The following is a 21745-nucleotide window of genomic DNA, read 5'->3' on the forward strand; positions in this document are numbered from 1 at the left end:
ACTCCACCACTCAATCCTATTCCACCATACTCCACCACTCCATCCTATTCAACCATACTTCACCACTCCATCCTATTCCACCATACTCCACCACTCCATCCTATTCCACCATACTCCACCATTCCATCCTATTCCGCACCACTCCATCCTATTCCACTATACTCCACCACTCCATCCTATTCCACCATACTTCACCACTCCATCCTATTTCACACCACTCCATCCTATTCCACTATACTCCACCACTCCACCCTATTCCACCATACTCCACCACTCCATCCTATTCTGCACCACTCCATCCCATTTTACACCGCTCCACCACTCCATCCTATTTCACACCACTCCATCCTATTCCACCATACTCCACCACTCCATCCTATTCCACACCACTCCATCCCATTTTACACCACTCCACCACTCCATCCTATTCCACACCACTCTATCCCATTTTACACCACTCCACTACTCCATCCTATTCCGCACCACTCCATCCTATTCCGCACCACTCCACCACTCCATCCTATTCCACCACACTCCACCAGTCCATCCTATTCGACACCACTTCATCCTATTCCGCACCACTCCACCACTCCATCCTATTCCACACCACTCCACCACTCTATCCTATTCCACACAACTCCATCCTATTCCGCCTCACTCCACCACTCCATACTATTCCACACTACTCCATCCTATTCCACCACACTCCACCACTCCATCCTATTCTGCCTCACTCTGCCACTCCATCCTATTCCACCACACTCCACCACTTCATCCTATTCCACCACACTCCACCACTCCATCTTATTCAACACCACTCCACCAGTCCATCCTATCCCACACCACTCCATTCTATTCCACAACACTCCACCACTCCATTCCACCCCACTTTATCCCACGCCAAGTCACTCCACCCCACTTCAACTTACTTCACCCCACTCCAACTCACTCCACCCTACTTCACCTCACTCTATCACACTCCCTCCCACTCTAATTCACTCCACCTCATTCAATTCCACTCCACCTCATTCCATCCCACTCCATTACACTCCAACTCACTCCACCTAACCCCTTCCCATTCCACTTCACCCCATTCCACTCCAACTCACTCCACCCCACTCCAACTCACTCCACCCCACTCCAACTCACTCCACCCCACTCCACCTCACTCCAGTTTACTCCATCCCACTTCACCTCTCTCCATCGCACTCCACTCCGCTTCATTCCACTCCGCTTCATTTTTCCCTCCACCCCAGTAGGTGGCGAAATGCGGTTTGTTTGTTATAATGTAACATGAAGAATCGCACGCGAAATTGAGTAGCAGTTTGACCTGCACGCATGCGCACACAGTGCGACAGTATGGCGGAGTGTAAAAACTTGGAGTGTGCAGAAAGCAGTTTGAGAAGAAGACACAAAGGCGAAACACTTAGTTCTTTTAAAAAGTCAGAAGACAGCAAAAGTGAAACAGTTCAACAGAACGAGAAAAACGACATAAAAGAGGAGGTTCGGGTGAGAACAGGGACATACTGGCTGACCAGGATCCTGCTGCTGCGGTCCATCGCCTTCATTTACTGTGAGTAAATACTGTGAACATTTTGTTATAACTTTTTGTTTGTACGTGTTGTTCATTTCACCTCTCATTATTTAAAAATTTCATAACATGGTTCATGGTTGGTGTGTGTGTGTGTGTGTGTGTGTGTGTGTGTGTTTATGTATGTATATATGTGTATGTGTATGTATATATGTGTGTGTGTATATGTATATATATATATAAAAAATGTTTGTTGATTGACATCCACAATATATATATATATATATATATATATATATATATATATATATATATATATATATATATATACACGAGTTAACATTTTAAACTGTTCTAAATGTACTTTATATTAATACTTTTCAAGTTTTTATACTCTAATCAACATGGGTATGGAGAAACACAGATGCTTTATGCAAATGTTTGTTTGTGTTTATTATTCGTGAAACCAAAACTAACATAGCGCATAAAAAAACTAAATATTCTTGTAAACGTTTTTATGTAATTAATTAATTATGGTGTTTTAAAAATTATACATTTATTTATATTTTTAATGAAAATGGTCACAGAAATGCACGCCGCAATAATCACACGTTAATAAAATTAGTGGTGTTAAAATTAATTTGCATGTCAATTAATTTTGACAGCCCTTTTATTTATATATATATATATATATATATATATATATATATATATATATATATATATATATATATATAAATAAAATTAAATTCTATTGTATAATATAAAGTATTTTTTCAACAAAGATTCAACAAAACCTTTTTTGCATTTTCTTCTTTTTCTAGTTGTTGCCTTTACTGTGGCTTACAACCAGAACAAGCAGCTGATTGGAGAGAAAGGTCTCACACCCAGCAGAGACTACCTGCGTAGTGTTAAACGATATGTGGGTGGTAAGATCGGCTTGGCTGCTCTCTCCTATGCTCCCACCATTTTATGGTTCATGGACTGGGAAGACATGAATGGCAACCTAGATGCCATAGCCCTGGCAGGATTGGCACTTTCTGGCTTTGTCTTCTTATTAGGGACAGCCAACATGATTATCATGACACTGCTGTGGATTCTGTATCACTCGATAGTTAATATTGGACAGCTGTGGTGAGTGATGGGATACACACATCTTTTAACTTGCTGTAGTTTAGAACCACATTATTATTTTTATTACAACTACATTATTAAGTAATGACAACTAGTTTTATCTACAGTCATGGAAAATGATGAATGTACTAAATTTTATGGTTTCGTGCATCAGGATATCTTCTGATTCTTATCAGGCCATAAAACTGGGTGACTACTGCATCATTTGAACAACACATGACATATAAATCTGTCATTATTTATTTTTTAAGCCGAAATGGAAAATCCATGTGTGAAAATCCATGTGTGAAAAGGGGTATTCAGTCTTTTCCACAAAGGGGTTGGGTTTGGTTAGAATGAAAACCAGCATGGCTTTGGTTTGCAAAGTCGCATCTGAACAAACTACAAGACTTCTGAAACAATGTCTTTTGGACAGAGGAGACTAAATTAAAGATGTTTGGCCTTAATGCACAGCACCACATATGATGAAAACAAAACACAACAAATAAACAATAACAACTCACAGAGCATCATAAGGTGTAATGAGATTTTCACGCAATGTCTTTTCATTACGACTTGATTTTTGTACAGATAAATATTATCATGTGGTGTTGTTCATCCAATGTTTTATTGACCTAATTCTAAGGCCGCATAAGGACAAGTTGATTTTTATTCTTTGTTTTTATTTTTGTACAAATTTGATGTTGGCACGACAGAAAGTCGGAAAGTTTGAAACTTTTCCATAAATAAAGATAGTTAAAGTTGAAAAACAGATCAAATGAAAGGATTACTGACTGACTGACTGACTGACTGAGTGTTTTAATTAGTAGAAAGACAGAAAGAGAGAGAGATACCTGTAGAAATCTATATCAGAGAATACTCAATTAGAGAGTCAGTGTACTACATGTAGTTTGATAGAGAGATGGATTGAGAATTTGTGTCATTAATAGAGAGATGAAGTGAGGGTTTTATGATCGTACAGTGAATTAGTGAGAGGAAGACGAAGGGCATGCACAGGTGTAGGTCTGTTATAACAAATAGATTTTAAATCATGAACATTCTGAGCCTGTATAGAGCCTGTCCAAAGTTTGGAAACATCTAGTTTTTTATCGTTTTTTAAGCTAAGATGTGCATGTTAATAAAGAGTCACTTTTACTATATAATATACCCATCCCTTACTGCCTTATATATATATATATATATATATATATATATATATATATATATATATATATATATATATATATATATATATATAAGGCAGTAAGGGATGGGTATAGATACACAACAGGGTACAGATATTGACAGTAGTCCAGATTTAAATTGTGAGATTCTTACGTGTGATCCAGCTGTTTGCTCTCCAATTAACACTTACATATTCTTTAGCTCATTTTCTTGTTGTATTGTGAAGGCACCCTGAGGTGTTTTTTCTTTTGGGGAGTGGTACATTTTACCTTTTCACTCCCTTTTTTCAAGCTATTTACAGACTATGGGTTTAAAATAGAAATTTGAAATTTTCTTGCTATTTTGGAAACTACAAACATTGAATAAGATGAGTAGATGCATTATATACTAACCTGTAACCCCTATCAATCCTAAACGTAATGTTTGTGCTTAATTTGACATTTTGATAAAAATAAACTGATCTACTCTTTTGCATATAAACAAAAGGAACATGCATGTTCCTTAAACATCTAGGTGCTTTAAACTTTTGACAGGAGCTGCAAGTTTAGAGGGGTTTTGGTGACTTTTGATTTTGACTACAGGATCATTGACTAAAAGTCTGGTCAGTTAAAGAAATGCTGCTAGATTAGTCAAGCAAAGGCTTTACTGAAACTTCTGTAACAGAAAGACCAGAATTCTGATCAGTAACAAAAATCATAGCAAATGAAGTCAGAAGGTCTGTGCTTAGTGGAGGTCACCCAATAGTGGATTTTACTGATATCTAGCTTAGATCATACTTACAATAATCAATAAATCAACCTGTAGTTTTTAAAATAGATATTGGATTAAAAAAGAAACACTCATTATTACATCTTTATTACAAAAATACAAAAACAGTGCTGAATTTTTAAAATGTGCTAAATTAAAGAAATAATATTCAGAAATCTAATGAAAGCTAATATTTATTAGATTTATAAATATTGAGGTAAATATAAGACGTGCATTCAAACTAAAACAATAGTAACATTTACAGTAAATCCCCCGTTTATCACAGAGGTTACGTTCCAAAAACGCCCGTGATAAACGAAAAACCACGATACACTTTTAAATATATCAAATCAAACCAAATTTTGTTTTTCACATACAGAGTACGACATGCAGTGAAATGCTTTATATGACGGTCCAGCATGAGGGAATAGAATGAGGGAAAATAAACCAAGAAAAAAAAAAAGGTGGATAAATAAAAATTATATATATATATATATATATATATATATATATATATATATATATATATATATATATATACACACACACACACACATACAGTGAGGAAAATAAATATTTTAACACCCGTTTATTTTGCAAGTTCTCCCACTTAGAAATCATGGAGGGGTCTAAAATTGTCATCGTAGGTGCATGTCCACTGTGAGAGACATAATCTAAAAAAAAAAATCCAGAAATCACAATATATAATTTTTAAACTATTTATTTGTATGATACAGCTGCAAATAGGTATTTGAACACCTGTCTATCAGCTAGAATTCTGACCCTTAAAGACCTGTTAGTCTGCCTTTAAAATGTCCACCTCCACTACATTTATTATCCCAAATTAGATGCACCTGTTTGAGGTCGTTAGCTGCATAAAGACACCTGTCCACCCCATACAATCAGTAAGAATCCAACTACTAACATGGCCAAGACCAAAGAGCTGTCCAAAGACACTAGAGACAAAATTGTACCTCCACAAGGCTGGAAATGGCTACTGGAAAATTGCCAAGCAGCTTGGTGAAAAAAGGTCCACTGTTGGAGCAATCATTAGAAAATGGAAGAAGCTAAACATGACTGTCAATCTCCCTCGGACTGGGGCTCCATGCAAGATCTCACCTCGTGGGGTCTCAATGATCCTAAGGAAGGTGAGAAATCAGCCCAGAACTATACGGGAGGAGCTGGTCAATGACCTGAAAAGAGCTGGGACCACCGTTTCCAAGGTTACTGTTGGTAATACACTAAGACGTCATGGTTTGAAATCATGCATGGCACGGGAGGTTCCCCTGCTTAAACCAGCACATGTCCAGGTACGTCTTAAGTTTGCCAATGACCATTTGGATGATCCAGAGGAGTCATGGGAGAAAGTCATGTGGTCAGATAAAACCAAAATAGAACTTTTGGGTGATAATTCCACTAAAGGTGTTTGGAGGAAGAAGATTGATGAGTAAGATCCCAAGAACAACATCCCCACTGTGAAGCATGGGGGTGGTAGCATCATGCTTTAGGGGTGTTTTTCTGCACATGGGACAGGGTGACTGCACTGTATTAAGGAGAGAATGACCGGGGCCATGTATTGCGAGATTTTGGGGAACAACCTCCTTCCCTCAGTTAGAGCATTGAAGATGGGTCGAGGCTGGGTCTTCCAACATGACAATGACCCGAAGCACACAGCCAGGATAACCAAGGAGTGTCTCTGTAAGAAGCATATCAAGGTTTTGGCGTGGCCTAGCTAGTCTCCAGACCTAAACCCAATAGAGAATCTTTGGAGGGAGCTCAAACTCTGTGTTTCTCAGCAACAGGCCAGAAACCTGACTGATCTAGAGAAGATCTGTGTGGAGAAGTGGGCCAAAATCCCTCCTGCAGTGTGTGCAAACCTGGTGAAAAACTACAGGAAACGTTTGACCTCTGTAATTGCAAACAAAGGCTACTGTACCAAATATTAACATTGACTTTCTCAGGTGTTCAAATACTTATTTGCAGCTGTATCATACAAATAAATAGTTAAAAAATCATACATTGTGTTTTCTGGATTTTTTTTTTTTTTTAGATTATGTCTTTCACAGTGGACATGGACCTACGATGACAATTTCAGACCCCTCCATGATTTCTAAGTGGAAGAACTTGCAAAATAGCAGGGTGTTCAAATACTTATTTTTCTCAGTGTATATATATATATATATATATATATATATATATATATATATATATATATATATATATATATATATATATATATAATATATATATATATATATATATATATATAAAATACACTCCATAGTATTTTAGGTTATTCTTTTTTTTCACTTAATTTTATTATTAATAATTATATTTATATTAATCTTCTTCTTTCGGCTGCTCCCATTTGGGGTCGCCACAGCGGATCATCCGTCTCCATACCACCCTGTCCTCTACATCTGCCTCTTTCACTCCAACTACCTGCATGTCTTCCCTCACCACATCCATGAACTTCCTCCTTGGCCTTTCTCTTTTCCTCCTACCTGGTGGCTCCATCCTCAGCATTCTTCTACCAATATAATACATGTCCAAACCATCTCAAACTCGCCTCCCTCACCTTGACTCCAAAACATCCTACATGTGCTGTCCCTCTAATAAACTCATTTCTAATCTTGTCCATCCTCGTCAATCCCAACGAAAACCTCAACATCTTCAGCTCTGCTACCTCCAGCTCCACCTCCTGTCTTTTACTCAATGCCACTGTCTCTAATCCATACAACATCGCAGGTCTCACCACAGTCCTATAAACTTTCCCTTTCATTCTTGCAGATACTCTTCTATCACAAATCACTCCTGCTATCACTCTTCTCCACCCACTCCACCCTGCCTGCACTCTTTTCTTTACTTCTCTAACACACTCTCCATTACTTTGCACTGTTGACCCCAGGTACCTGAACTTCTCCACCTTCTCCACCTCTTCTCCCTGCAACCGCATCACTCCACTGCCCTCCCTCTCATTCACACACATGTACTCTGTCTTACTCCTACTGACTTTCATTCCCCTTCTCCCCAGCGCATATCTCCACCTCTCCAGGCTCTTCTCAACCTGCTCCCTACTCTCACCACAAATCACAATATCATCTGCAAACATCATAGTCCAGGGAGACTCCTGTCTGACCTCGCCCGTCAACCTGTCCATCACCACTGCAAACAGGAAAGGGCTCAGGGCCTTGATGCAGTCCAACCCTCACCCTGAACCAGTCTGTCGTACCTACTGCACACTTCACTGCCCTCACACTGTCCTTATACATGTCCTGAACCACCCTCACATATTTCTCTGACACACCTGACTTCCTCATAAAATACCACAACTCCTCTCTTGGCACCCTGTCGTACGCTTTCTCTAAATCCACAAATACACAATGCAATTCCTTCTGTCCTTCTCTATACTTCTCTATCAACATCCTCAAAGCAAATAAGGCATCTGTGGTGCTTTTCCTTGGCATGAAACCATACTGTTGCTCACAGATGGTCACCTCTTCTCTCAGCCTGGCTTCCACTACTCTTTCCCATAACTACATGGTGTGACTGATCAACTTAATTCCCCTGTAGTTACTGCAGGTCTGCACATCTCCCTTATGCTTAAAGATCGGTACCAGCACACTCCTTCTCCATTCCTCAGGCATCCTCTCCCCTTCCAGAATCCTGTTAAACAATCTGGTTAAAAACTCCACTGCCATCTCTCTTAAACATCTCCACGCTTCTACCGGTATGTCATCTGGTCCAACCGACTTTCCATTCTTCACCCTCTTAATCGCTGCTCTCACTTCCTCCTTACTAATCCTATCTACATCCTGCTTCACCAACTCCACATCCTCCAACCTTCTCTCTCTCTGATTTTCCTCATTCATCAGCTGCTCAAAATACTCCTTCCACCTTCTCAACACACTCTCCTCACTAGTCAACACATTTTCCTCTCCATCCTTTATTGCTCTAACTTGCAGTACATCCTTCCCAGCTCGGTCCCTCTGCCTGGCCAATCGGTATAAATCCTTTTCTCCTTCCTTAGTATCCAACCTCTTATACAGCTCCTCATATGCCTTTTCCTTGGCTTTTGCCACATCCCTTTTTATCTGCTGCCGCATCTCTTTGTACTCCTGCCTACTTTTCTCATCACTCTGTCGATCCCACTTCTGTTTTGCCAACCTCTTTCTCCTAATGCTCTCCTGCACTTCCTCATTCCACCACCACGTCTCCTGTCTTGCTTTCTATTTCCAGATGTCACACCAAGTACTTTTCTAGCTGCCTCCCTCATCACTCCTGCAGTAGTTGCCCAATCATCCAGCACCTCTTCACCACCACCAAGCCCCTGTCTGACCTCTTCCCTGAACCTCACACTACACTCTTCCTCCTTTAGTTTCCACCATCTTATTCTTCTTTCAATCCTTACTTTACTTCTCGTCTTCTTCGCCTCCAAAACCATCCTACATCTCCTCCATCTCACAGCCAACTTGTGGAGCATAGGCACTGATGACATTTATCATCATCCCTTCAACTTCCACCTTCACGATCATCACCCTATCAGAAACTCTCTTCACCTCCACTACACTCTTACTGTACTCTTCCTTCAGAATCACCCCTACACCATTTCTCTTTCCATCCACACCATGATAAAACAGTTTAAACCCACCTCCAATGTTCCTGGCCTTACACCCTTTCCACTTGGTCTCCTGAACACACAACATATCTACCTTTCTCCTCTCCATCATATCAGCTACCTCTCTCCCTTTACCCGTCATAGTACCAACATTTAAAGTACCAACCCGAACCTCTACTCTTCTACACTGCTCCTTTTCCTGCCGTCTCTGTAGACGTCTTCCTCCTCTCCTTCTCCTCCTTCGGCCAACAGTAGCCCAATTTCCACCGGTACCCTGTCGGCTAACGATACCTGTGGCGGTCGTTGTTAACCTGGGCCTCGACCGATCCGGTATGAAATTCTCATTTGTGATCCGCATATTTGATTTGGCACATGTTTTACGCTGGATGCCCTTTCTAACGCAACCCTCCCCATTTACCTGGGCTTGGGACCGGCACTAAGAGTGCACTGGCTTGTGCCCCCCTAATGGCTGGGTTAATTATATTTTTATTAATAAATTTCTTTATTTGAACATTATTTCAACATAAAAACAATTCGCGATTTTTTTTGTCTATCATGCTATCTGCGAGAGACCGGGAAAATCAGCCAAACAAATTAGTTATGTGGCAAATGCAATTCCACGATAAACTGGAGGCACGAGATTTAAACCTCTGTTAAAAGGGGGGTGTTACTTTACATCCATATTTAATAAAAAAGTATGTGCCATCTGTGATTCACCTCTAGAGGCCACACTTGTACTGTATATTGACAGCAGACATCAGCCATTCCAGCAACCCGGAAAAACTACTGATATGGATTTTTCCCGATAGTTATTCTTTCTTTGACGGCAGTTTTTATGCTGGATGCCCTTCCTAACGCAACCCTCCCCATTTATCCGGGCTTGGGACCGGCACTAAGAGTGGCTGGGGTTGGTTCCCTGACCGGGGATCGAACCCGGACCACAGTGGTGAGAGCGCCGGATCCTAACCATTAGACCACCAGGGGACTTGCCCGATAGTTATTAATCTGCAAAAATCGGGTAGATATTACTCAGCATTTATATCTACCCGATATAAAACAAGCATTTTAAAAACAAGAGAACAGAATAACAAGTAGAGTGGAATGTTTGCTTTGTCAAGCCAACATAAGTAAAGAAATAGATGTAATTTTGTCTTTAAATGCTGTACAGTATTGAGGATCTTTGTAGGTTAGAGCAAAAAAAGTTTGTAAGCAAATATAACACATTTTCTGATATCAGTTATAGCATACTGTTTGTCTTTTTCTTTATAGGTATTCCTTTGGTAAGTAAAATGATTTATCATAATTTATATAAATGTTAAGGTAAGAACATATGTCTTTCTCCTTCTGAAATTATAAGTAGACTTTACTATTACATATTGTGGAGCCTTTCACATGGCAAGCATATGACCTGTTGGCCGAATTCAGCCCTTTACCTCATTCAGTTTCACTCACACGAACTTTTAAACAGCTCACAGTGCTGAAATACAGATTTAAATCATGTGTTTCATGCAAGTCAGTTCAAGGACTCTCATTTATGTTTTGTTATTTTGGTGGGAAGAGTAAATATACACATTATGTTAAAAATTGCTGATGTGGCCCTGGCAGAATTTGATTTACTTCACTGATCTAGAAGAATATTATGATTTACAGTATCAAAAGATGCTCGACTCAGGTCAAGCAACATAAATGAGTAAACCCTGCCCTGCTCAGATGGCATTAGAAGGTAAATTTTCATTTCATCCAGCTCCATCTTAGTCCTGTGATAAACATTTATTCTCATTCAGTGTGTGAGATTCCTCTGCTTTTCTAAGTTCAGAGCTGGGGATTTGAAGTTTCTCTCTAAGGTACCCAGACTTTCACCCTTTGAAACTATTTATCTTGTGTTAGTTTTCTCTAGAATCTGGGTTCAGGGAAGAAATGTTGGGAAATATACTAAATAAAAACACCTGCTCTTTTACAGTTGTTGCTGTAACAGGGGAACAGGGGAAGAATATAATTTCTGATTAGCTAATCCTATTTCACACACTAGCCTCTTCTCTTTAATAATATATAATCAAATTAACTAAGGGAGAAGGTGGAAATATATTTACCAATATTTGCATACAAATATATATTATAATAAAATTCAGAAACCTGATCATCTAACTATGTGTGATTATATTTTTCTCAGGACATGTTTGATATCAAATCTGTGTTTCATGGTGGAAAATGTGGTAACATTTTCTAATCTTATATGATATATTAAAGATGACCTTTGCAGTATATGTTTTAATGTGTGTTGATTTTCCCACATACAGATACACTGTGATCCTCTATGGAACCATTTCATCTTTTCATTTTTAAAAAGTAAACTTTTACATTGGAGCTGTAAACATAAAATAGATTTGTGCTGTCATTTATCAATAATGCAGTAATATACTGTAGAACACATTGCATCCTGGGACTGATTAGTTTTAATAAAAATATTTTATTTCAAATGCCAAATGCTTTTATGTCTTTCTGTGATGATGGGAACAGAGGTTTTTCAGTGGGACTTTAATGAACAAGAACCAGAAATAATTTATGTGTAATTAAGATAAGCCAGGGATGTATGGGTTTTTTGTAGTTTTTATGCTTTTGTGAGCATCGGGCAGCTTTTCAGGCGCTAGTGAACAACACTAAACGAGAAGACTAAGAAAGGAAACGGTATGTCATTATTTTTTTAAGCTTTTCATTGTTGATTCCACTTTGTTTCCCTTAATGGTTTGAACTTGGGAATGTCAACCCACTTCTCATACTACTGTAATGTCCTGAGCAAACTGTTCACTTTTCTGTGCAACTCCTCATCCAGTACTCTGATATTTTATGTACATGTCAAAAGCCCATACTCTTCTCACCACCTGCTCTGGAAAGGGATTTGGTCAATTTTCAGGCTGAATGATCTGATGAAGGTTCAGTGCTCAGTTTAGGTTACTGGGTAATTTTAAATCTCTTCTTTAAATCTGTACAACTTGTCCATTCTCAATTCACTTGTAGAGTTTGTTCATATTTGTTAAAATCTTCAAAGTAAATATGATTACTGCATTTTTAATTGCGCTCAAATTTCTGGCTTTTAAAAATAAATGTTAAAAAAAGTTTCATTTCACTATTTCATTCTACTCTTATGAAAAATATAGTAATTATGCTATTAATTAGACAAACCAACAATTCAAGACAAATTCAATCTAGTAGTGTGACCTATATAACAATGTTACATTATTTCCCTGTAGAAATATAATGTATTGCTGGACACGTCACAGTTTAGTTTTGTACCGTTAAGTGCTGTTACAGTAGGATACTGTAAGGGATCCACCTGCCACGCCCCCTTTGGTGGCTCTCTATGCCTCCGCTCTCCCTAGAGCTCCAGGTTTAACCACGCACACCTGGAGCTCATCATCAATCATGCCTGCACTCTCTCTGAAGCTCCAGGTTTAACGATGCACACCTGAAGCTGATCATCACTCCACCCCGCTCCTACATAAACCCCTCACTCACATTCACTCCCCGTTTGTTGTTGAATGTGTTAGACGCTACGTACTGCTGCATGGTTTCAAAGTTGCCTGCAGTACTCTACGGGTTCCGTTCCGTTCGGACTCTACCATCCGGTACCGGCTGTGTTTCTCCTCCCCGCGCATTTCGGATCAGCTACGCTTCTCCCCATGCGCACCTCGGACTCTCTCAAGGACTTGTGTTTGTGCGCGTGCGTGTGTGCTTGGGTGCTTGTGTTTATCTCTCTCCCTCACTCTGGTCAATAAAACCCGAGCGAGCTGTACTCCGGCTTCCGCCTCCCGTTTCTCTCGCACCCTGACAGATACAGTATTTATTAATAACAGTACTATATTGTAAATGTTGATTATAGGGAGGTGACTAACCACACAGCAGTTGGTATACAAGTTAATACGTGAAAGAATAATTAAAACCTTCTGACAGGTTAATAGTAATGCCTGAGGCTTGCACTTCAATGGAAATCTCTAAACTAATAGATTTAATAAATAGGCTAAAAAATAGAAAACCCTGATAAAAGAAAGTTATTTTGTAATGAAAGCTGTTAAAGATTAAATAAAGTTTGAACATTGAGATGTTCACTTCCTCCTTTTCTCCATCACCTTTTGTGTGAGGGATTTCTGCCAGTCATGAGACACTGATTTGGAAAAGAAATAAAATTTTCCTGTGGGATATACATTGTGATCATAATCACTTGGGTACAGTAGATATATTAATTCACCTATTTCAGCACAAAACCTTTTTTGTACGCTTCAGTTGTTAAACAGTATTATTGTTATTTTAGCTCTGAGCCAAGCCTTTTATGGGGAGTGGCAATAAATACAGTACAAAATCAGTCTCTCCAAAGCTTGTAAAAGTCCAATAAAAAAAGTTTTATTTGGTTTGGTTTATGCAACACATTCTTACTACCTGATTCATAAACGAGGCAAAGTAAAAATAAACCTGGACTTTCTCCACAGTGGTGCTGATGGGGGAGTGGTAGCTCAATGGTTAAGTTGCTGAGTTACTGATCTGAAGGTCTGGGGTTTAAGCCCTGGTATCGCCAGGCTGCTGCTCTTGGGCCCTTAAGCAAGGCCCTTAACCCTCTATGCTCCATGGCTGACCCCAGCTTCCAAGTAAGCTTGGGATATGAATAGAAAGAATTTCACTGTGCTTTAATGTATATGTGACAAATAAAAGCTATTTAATTCTATATCCTCCTCTGGTGCTGTAAGTTACTGACTGCTACATGTTCATTATTGTCATCACTGTAAACAGGCATTAACATGGAGAATATAGTCAATTTCACCACAATAACCACCATTATGTCAATTTCTATTAATATTGCCCCATTTCTACAGGTTTCTTTAGTAGTTGTCCTTTTTATTCAGCTTTTCATTGTGTTGGATTGTTGACTGTTTTGGTGTTTGTGTGCATGCAGGTTGGGAGAGCCAGCTACTTGAGACAGGATTCCTCTGTATTTTTCTGTGTCCTGTATGGAGTCTTGCAAAGTTTCCTCGTCACTGCCCACCTTCTCTCATATCCATCTGGTCTTTCCGCTGGCTTATCGTGCGAATCATGCTTGGAGCAGTAAGTATGGTGCACACACTTTTGATATATGATGACACGTTCAAACATTATATTATGCTTTACAAGCACTAATGTGTGCTATTACATGCGGTGTATGAAGCCATGTCTAAATGTTTGTAATACACATGTAGCATAACCAGCATTAGACATTAGCAGATGATATTCATTTCAAGGCAATTTCCATATCTGTGTAAGTAAGGAATTCTGTAGCACCCCAGTGAGTCAACTTCAAGTCGAGTGTTTTTGTTTCTTCTTCAAATCCAATATTTTTACAATAATTTATTTCCAAAAAGAGGAAACTAAAACTGAACAATTTCAACTTTTTAATTACAGAAATTAAAAGTAGTTGATTCACATGTTGGCAATCTGTTAGTTTATAATGCGATGGTATATTGACGTAATACTTCTAGTTATGTTCTGAATGAGAATAGTTGTTGTTGAATACAGTAAGAAGGCTTACCAAGGGAGAGTTTTCGATCTCAAACAAAGCTCGATTATTTTCTTGTTCTTATTTTTACTGTTTTATTCAAATGGGCCTTGCCATAAAAGATATTGAAATATTATTCCCACCTAATATACAAAGCTATAAATTAAATATTATTTATACACAATACACACAACAAACACCCCTTTAAAGCACCCTTTTTCAGCTTCTCTTGTTTTTATTACTCAGGATTTTTGGGTAAAACTCTTGCTTGAGATATGCTCTATGTGTTTTAAACTCCAAGAAGCTCTCGCTGTTTTTTCTTCAGTTACAGTCTGCAGGTTTTGTGCAAAAGATATTATTTTAATCATTTGGAAATTTCATGATTTCCTTAACTACAGCTCTCAGCTGAAGGGAAGCAGCAAAATCTTGCTCCGTCCTCACTAAGGGTTTGGTGATCTTTGGGTGAAGCTGTCTTGTTTTTTTCCAAACTTGATAGACAGAATATTAGCCTCATCACACAGTAACACACTTTGACACATGGTTTAGGGTGAGTTATATAATCAAAAAGGCAAGAATGTGAACACCCCCTAATTATTGTGTTCAGGTGTTACGGTTGTGTAAAATCCAACATTATATATATATATATGTGTGTGTGTGTGTGTGTGTGTGCATGTGTAAAGTAATGTGTGTATAAATACTGTATATTTGAGATGGGGTTGTTAAAATTTATCAGGGGTTGATCAAGATCAGAGGAGATCGTTGCTGGAGGGATCTGACCTGCATGGACTATCACTATGAAGTAAGTATATCTGTGAAATTATCATCAAAGAAGTCTTATTAGCTTCAATCATTTTGGGGTCTGGGCGATGACTGGACAGTGGTTTAAAATCACTCTCGTATCAGCTTTGGCAGTGTGCAGTAACGTTGTTACCCTATTACAAGGTAAAATGTTGACCACTTTAGAGTCAGTGCTGATGAAGTTCTCAGAATGATGACCTCTCAAAAGTCCCTTTCAGTGATTCTTACAGTCTTGTGTAAAACCCAGCTTTTAGGATCTATATTGTCCAGTGAATAGCTTCTACTGTCAGAGCTGTGGATCTCTACAGGTTTTTCAGAGATATCCCTTGATGTTAGAGCCTTTTGGATGCTTTTCCAACTATGCCCTCTTTCCTGGTCAGTGACTTTTGGTGAATGGCTTTTATTAGACAGTTGTGGTGTGGTTATTTAATTACCACAGAGTTATCGGTGGTCCTGGAAAGTTAGTATATCTGTTATAACAAAACCCTGATTGCTATTTACCCAGAACTTTATCATGGAATTGTTTTGATAATTAATTGGGCGTCATGCTGTTTGTTTGAGTATGCTCTAAAACAAATTCCTGGGGTCTTTCATGAGCAGATATACGTGTATTCATAGTGAGACAATGTGACAGACTGCACCTAAAAGCTGGCCACACAACAACTAATATACACGTTCACAGCAAACAGGTCGAATACTTATGCAATTTGGTATTTTTGTAATACAATTTTTGTTTGAGTTTTTTTTTTTAATAATAGTTTTACAATCTATATTCATTCCTTCACCTCATGCAAAATTATATGTTTATGTTTAAAAATATTTCTGCATTATTGAATCATATAAGAATTAACATTAACATTTGACAGCACCAAATATCATAAACTGTATATATAATTAGTCCTGCTTTCAACATGCAGCCAACAACCAGCAGAACTACCACTATATGTTTGTCTCTGTTCTCTTCATACAGACGCAGCCTGTTCCTAACCCTATCTCATACTTTTTGCATCACTCTCCGTGGTGGTTCCATCGTTTTGAGACCATGAGTAATCACTTTATCGAACTTGTCGTGCCTTTCTTTACTTTTATGGGCAGACGCATGTGCATGGTAAACGGAGTCCTGCAAATCCTCTTCCAGGTGAACAATATGCACATTCATATATACACACATGCACAAGTCTCTAAAGCTCTAAATCTTAAACTGTTAATTTTAGGAAATGTAAAATATGTGGTTTATTTAATATAGTATATGGACACAAAATAATTATAATTAGAACAGCATAATAATGGGCAATTTGCATTAGTTGATCTGGACACTTCAATTCAATTCATGTCTCAAAGCAGCTTTACACAGATAATGTGGTGATTAAAAATAAATAGGTTCTTAATAAGTAAGTTTGTCCCTGATGAGTGAGCCAGTAGCGACTGTGTTGATGGAAAAACTCCCTGAGATGGCATAAGGAAGAAACCTTGAGCGGAACCAGACTCAAGTGGGAAGCTCATCCTCACCTGGGTTTCACTGAATGATGATTTATTACAGATAAACGATGTTGTGGGGTGCAGTGATGGTGATCAGAAGCGAAATGTAGTCCTGAGTCAATGTAGCAGACTGACATTAACTACAGTCCAAATCCATCCTCAAAGCTCCCGTTCTTACTCCGGAATTTCGGATGGAAATTTTTGGGTGGAACCACCCAAAGCTGAGAACACTATCCAGAGGCAGACCTGGACGAAGTGGGAACCTCCAGACTTGCTGGACATGCAACTAGGAAACGGTATAAAAGTTCAAAATTTTTTTTTAAGACAGCACTATTATCCTGGACATGACCACACAGACCAACCACAATATCCCAGCAATCTGTACTAATTTTGTGGCCCAATGCAAGAAGCAGTGCCTGCTGTTGGATGAAGTTACCTTATCATTAGGTCCAAATAATCCAAAGAAAATTGGAAACAAAGATCTCCTAGAGAACAAAATCAGCAGGATGCAAAGAGCCAATCCCAGTCTTCTGCCTGTGTGTGTGTGTGTGTGTGTGTGTGTGTGTGTGGGGGGGGGGGGGGGGGTGTTAATATCATCAAAAAGGCAAGAACCTCCAGGAGCTACTGTGAGAAGATGGCACTGATAGGAACCCTACATTACCCTACAAGAACTAATCTGGATGTATTAACTGAGCGTGTGTGTTCCTTATTTTCTTTGGAAAAATATTCTAGAGTTTAGGGAAAGGACTAACTTTAATCTTACCTCTGCTGAGTGGAGACCTTGTGATGGACTGGCATGTTTGAAAAGATTAAAACGATATGACATGCCTAAAGCATTCAGAGTTATAATCATTATTAGGACTTGAATGAGACACATTGGCTCCTACAGTTTTTTGCTTAAACATCCTTAACCCTCCCAGCAACACAGATTAAACTGCGGGCACAAGTTTTTCCACAGACAAATAGATATTTCTTATTATTATTTTTTATTTATATATATTATATTTCTTAATATTATTTCTTATTTTTGAAATCAAATTAATTATACTTCATATTATTTATTATAACTGTATTTGTGTGTATTTGTTTTATAGGTAGTTCTTATCCTCAGTGGGAATCTTAGTTTCCTGAACTGGCTAACTATAGTACCAAGTTTAGCTTGTTTTGATGATGCAGCATTAGCATTTCTGTTTCGGCCCAGTCACCGAACTAATCAGACCCTACTGAAGATGCAGAATGAAGAAGCAGCAGAACAAACACCCACTAAAGGTGTGTATGTAAGTTTGCAAGTTTTTTCCCAGTAGGGTGTATTTATTTTTTTGTTTGTTTGGCCGATGGGATTTTATTGTGCATGCAATTATGCTTAATACTAAATGACTATGTTATAACTTTTCCTAAAAAGCTTAATAGTTATTGTGTCTATTTTTGTTTCTAAGGTATGCTCATTAGGCGGGTGGTTAATGTGGCTTTTGGCATTTTAATCGCATATCTGAGTGTTCCTGTGGTGATCAACCTTCTAAGCCCTAGACAGGTGATGAACACCTCTTTTGACCCTCTCCGCATTGTCAACACTTACGGGGCTTTTGGCAGGTTTGGCTTCTTTTCTTGGTTTTTAGAATAAGAATTTAATACATTGCACCTCCTTAACTATGTGACATTTGTTTTATTTTGCGAACATTCACACTGCCTAATTATATCACTCCGCTGTTTTTTCACAGCACAGAATTGTTACATCATAATAAGGGCTGCTTTAGTCACTTCATTTCTACAGCCAAAAAAACTGCCAAAACCAGATACCAGACTTTTTCTTTTTTCTTTCTGTAGTATAACTAAGGAGAGAACAGAGGTGGTTTTTCAGGGCACACTCAATGTTACACACTCTGACGAGGGTGTTGTATGGGAGGAGTATGAATTCATGTGCAAACCTGGAATGATAGAGAGAAGACCTTGCCTCATTTCCCCTTATCACTACAGACTGGACTGGCTGATGTGGTTTGCTGCCTTTCAAGTAACTAAGAGATTTGTTAATGAAAAAGATTCTTACATCATTCACTGCTCAGGTCCATAAATATGATACTATTTTTTATTTTTTTTTATTTTCAATTTGATTGTAAAAAATGGATTTTAATTGTATTTGAAATTCAGCAATCAATATTTGAGTGAATTGTAGATGTTTATCACAAAAAGATTCAAGAAATTAACATTAATTGAAGTAGACACATTTTTTTACACAGTCTCTCCTTTTTAAACACTATTAACCCAGTAACACTGGCAGCCATACATGCCCAAACACTGCCTCCATTATGATTGACAGATGGTGTGGTATGCTTTGAGTGACTGAGGCCTGCTTTTCCTTCTCCATACACTTTTCTTCATGTAATTCTGGTATCTTGTTTGAAATTGGGCCAAACTATTAAGATGTTTTCTAGCAGCCAAATCTTACATTGAGTTTGACAATGATACTCCCCAAGATTTTTTGGGATTAGAGATATGGTGCAAGGATTTCTTATCACCATAGAAAGAAATCTGCAATAATCTATGACCCTTCAGACCTTTTGGTGTTGCTGAGCTCACCAGTGCTTTCCTTCTATTTAAGAATGTACCAGTGGGTCACTCGTACCTGTTAATTGCTCTGATATATTTTTCCTTCTTCACTTTAATCAACACCTCTTTTGACATCTTAGTAAAAGTACCCAATGAACATCTGTCAAATGCAAATTAAACACAAATCTACCCCAGATCCTTCATCATCTTAAATTGTCATGGACTTTATAGGAGACTCACCACACATATCTATTAAGCTGCCAGATCCCTTGAATTAAAGCTGAAAGTCAACAGTTTAATCATAAACTCATTGCTTCATTTCAAATCCAATGTTGCTGTCCAAATGCTTATGGACCTTGATGCATGTGTCACATTAGCATGAATTAAAGCATGTTTTGTTATTTTTCCTGAATGCTTCATTGTCTGTATGTTCCTCTTTTTCCTCCCAGACATATGAGCAAAATGAATGGGTTATTCAGATAGCAGGCAGACTCCTAGCTAATGACTCCACTGTGCTTTCTTTAATGGCCCACAATCCATTTCAGGGCAAAGACAAACCTCGGTAAGACCCAGTACACATTCAGTATCTATCATAACCAGAATCTTGTATCTACACAATATATAATGAACTCTAATGATATGTAATCTTAGTATCTGTTTTAGGTATAGTCTGCATTGTTACAGGTTATATGGGGGGTCACAGATGGTATTGAGTTGTGTTCTGCTGACTTGCATAAGTGTATATTTGTTCAATCCAAAAAGGATTCTATTTAGTTAGTTTCCCACTGACTGATATGACCCTCAATAGATGGATCAGATGGATTTACTGCTATATGTAGGATCTGGATATGACAGAAAGACATGTATGGCTATGTAAAAGTAACAGATCTGTAACAGATCACTTTATTCATCTCAGGGGGACATTCCCTTTTATTTGTTAATGCAGTTAATCCCCATTATTTAGTTATGCAGTTAATTAAAGCTGAAATTGAAACTTCTTTTGCGTCCTTTTTGCTTTATTCCAAATCTATTTGGGTGGTAAACAGAGGCAAAAATACGCAAATGGTCTCTGTCCAAATGGATATTGAATTAAATACTTTGATAAATTAGTTATTTGCCTGCTCATTGTACAATGTTTCGTTGGATTTATACAAAAAGGTTTCATTAAATATTTGACTATTTTATTATCTAGTACTTCTTAATAAACAACAAAAGTGCAAACCAGTAAATCTGAGTCAAAATCATTGCGATCCCCATGGTCTCTTAATAAAAAATAAAAAAAATGACCACATTTTAAAATTAATATAATACAGTAAATATTCCACTTCATTTGTGTTCAATTTTGAACATTACTGTACCCAACAAGTCACACAGTAAAAACTTCATTCACTGTTATGGGCATATGTTTAGTATTGTCTCCTGGCAGCTGATGTGCTCTAAGCAGCTACTCATCTCACTTACTAGGTAGAACTGACTCTGATCCACTGCTGCACTTTGTTTCTAAGGCCAAAGTAAAAACTGTCAATGAAAACTGCTGACTGTACAGGATGACCTGCACCTTTCTCCCCATCACTCAACAGTTATTTTTAACTAAACATCTTACAAACTGCAGCTATAAACAGTAATTGTGTTTCCTTTTTTCTTCTTCTACTTCTTTTTCTTCTTCTCTTTCTTTCAGCTGCTCCCATTAGTGGTCGCCAGATCCACAGATTCTAAAATGTTTTCTCTTTGATACTTTTAGGTGGATCCGAGGAGAACACTTCAGATATAAGTTCACCAAACCAGGCAGTGCTTCTGCAGCGAAGGGAAACTGGTGGGTCAGGAAGCGGATTGGGCCTTATTTTCCCCCAGTCAACTTGGAAGGCCTCAGAAAGTACTTTCGGTCAAGAAATTGGCCGCAACCAGATATCGAATAAACAGTTCACGCTGCCATCCGACATAATCAAATAAATATTATAAAAAAGATTTTATATTGTGGTAACTGGAGTATCATTTCTTCTTAACACTTTAATGTCATACACATTTTTGACACAATTTGTAAAAAAAATAATAAATAAAACGGTTAATTTGCATGATGGTGATGATGCATTAAGGTGGAAATTCATTCTGTGGTTGGATTACTGTTCGAGAATATGCCTACACTTTCACATGAAAGCTGAATGATGTCACATGCTGAGCCCCACATCAGTGTTTCTTCTACAGGTTTGTTCCT

The 21745-nt window shown here is 38.2% G+C and overlaps 1 protein-coding gene across 2 annotated transcripts; it reads left to right on the forward strand.

Annotated features, from left to right (window-relative positions):
• Positions 1–1315: 1315 nt before the first annotated feature.
• On the forward strand, positions 1316–21503 carry lmf1 (lipase maturation factor 1). 2 transcript variants are annotated; one of them, XM_083557124.1, is made up of 11 exons: positions 1317–1573; positions 2356–2665; positions 10464–10474; positions 14137–14285; positions 15446–15511; positions 16481–16648; positions 18084–18258; positions 18426–18579; positions 18814–18997; positions 19983–20095; positions 21275–21503. In XM_083557124.1, the coding sequence occupies exons 1-11, from the start codon at positions 1339–1341 to the stop codon at positions 21447–21449; spliced, it is 1740 nt and encodes a 579-aa protein (XP_083413250.1). In that variant the 5' UTR covers positions 1317–1338; the 3' UTR covers positions 21450–21503. The 2 variants fall into 2 exon arrangements, with proteins under 2 accessions (XP_083413251.1, XP_083413250.1); XM_083557125.1 differs by lacking the exon at positions 15446–15511 and having other exon boundaries at positions 1316–1573.
• Positions 21504–21745: the final 242 nt, after the last annotated feature.

Source organism: Silurus aristotelis, assembly GCF_946808225.1.
Source record: "Silurus aristotelis genome assembly, chromosome: 12".
NCBI classification, from domain to species: Eukaryota; Metazoa; Chordata; class Actinopteri; order Siluriformes; family Siluridae; genus Silurus; species Silurus aristotelis.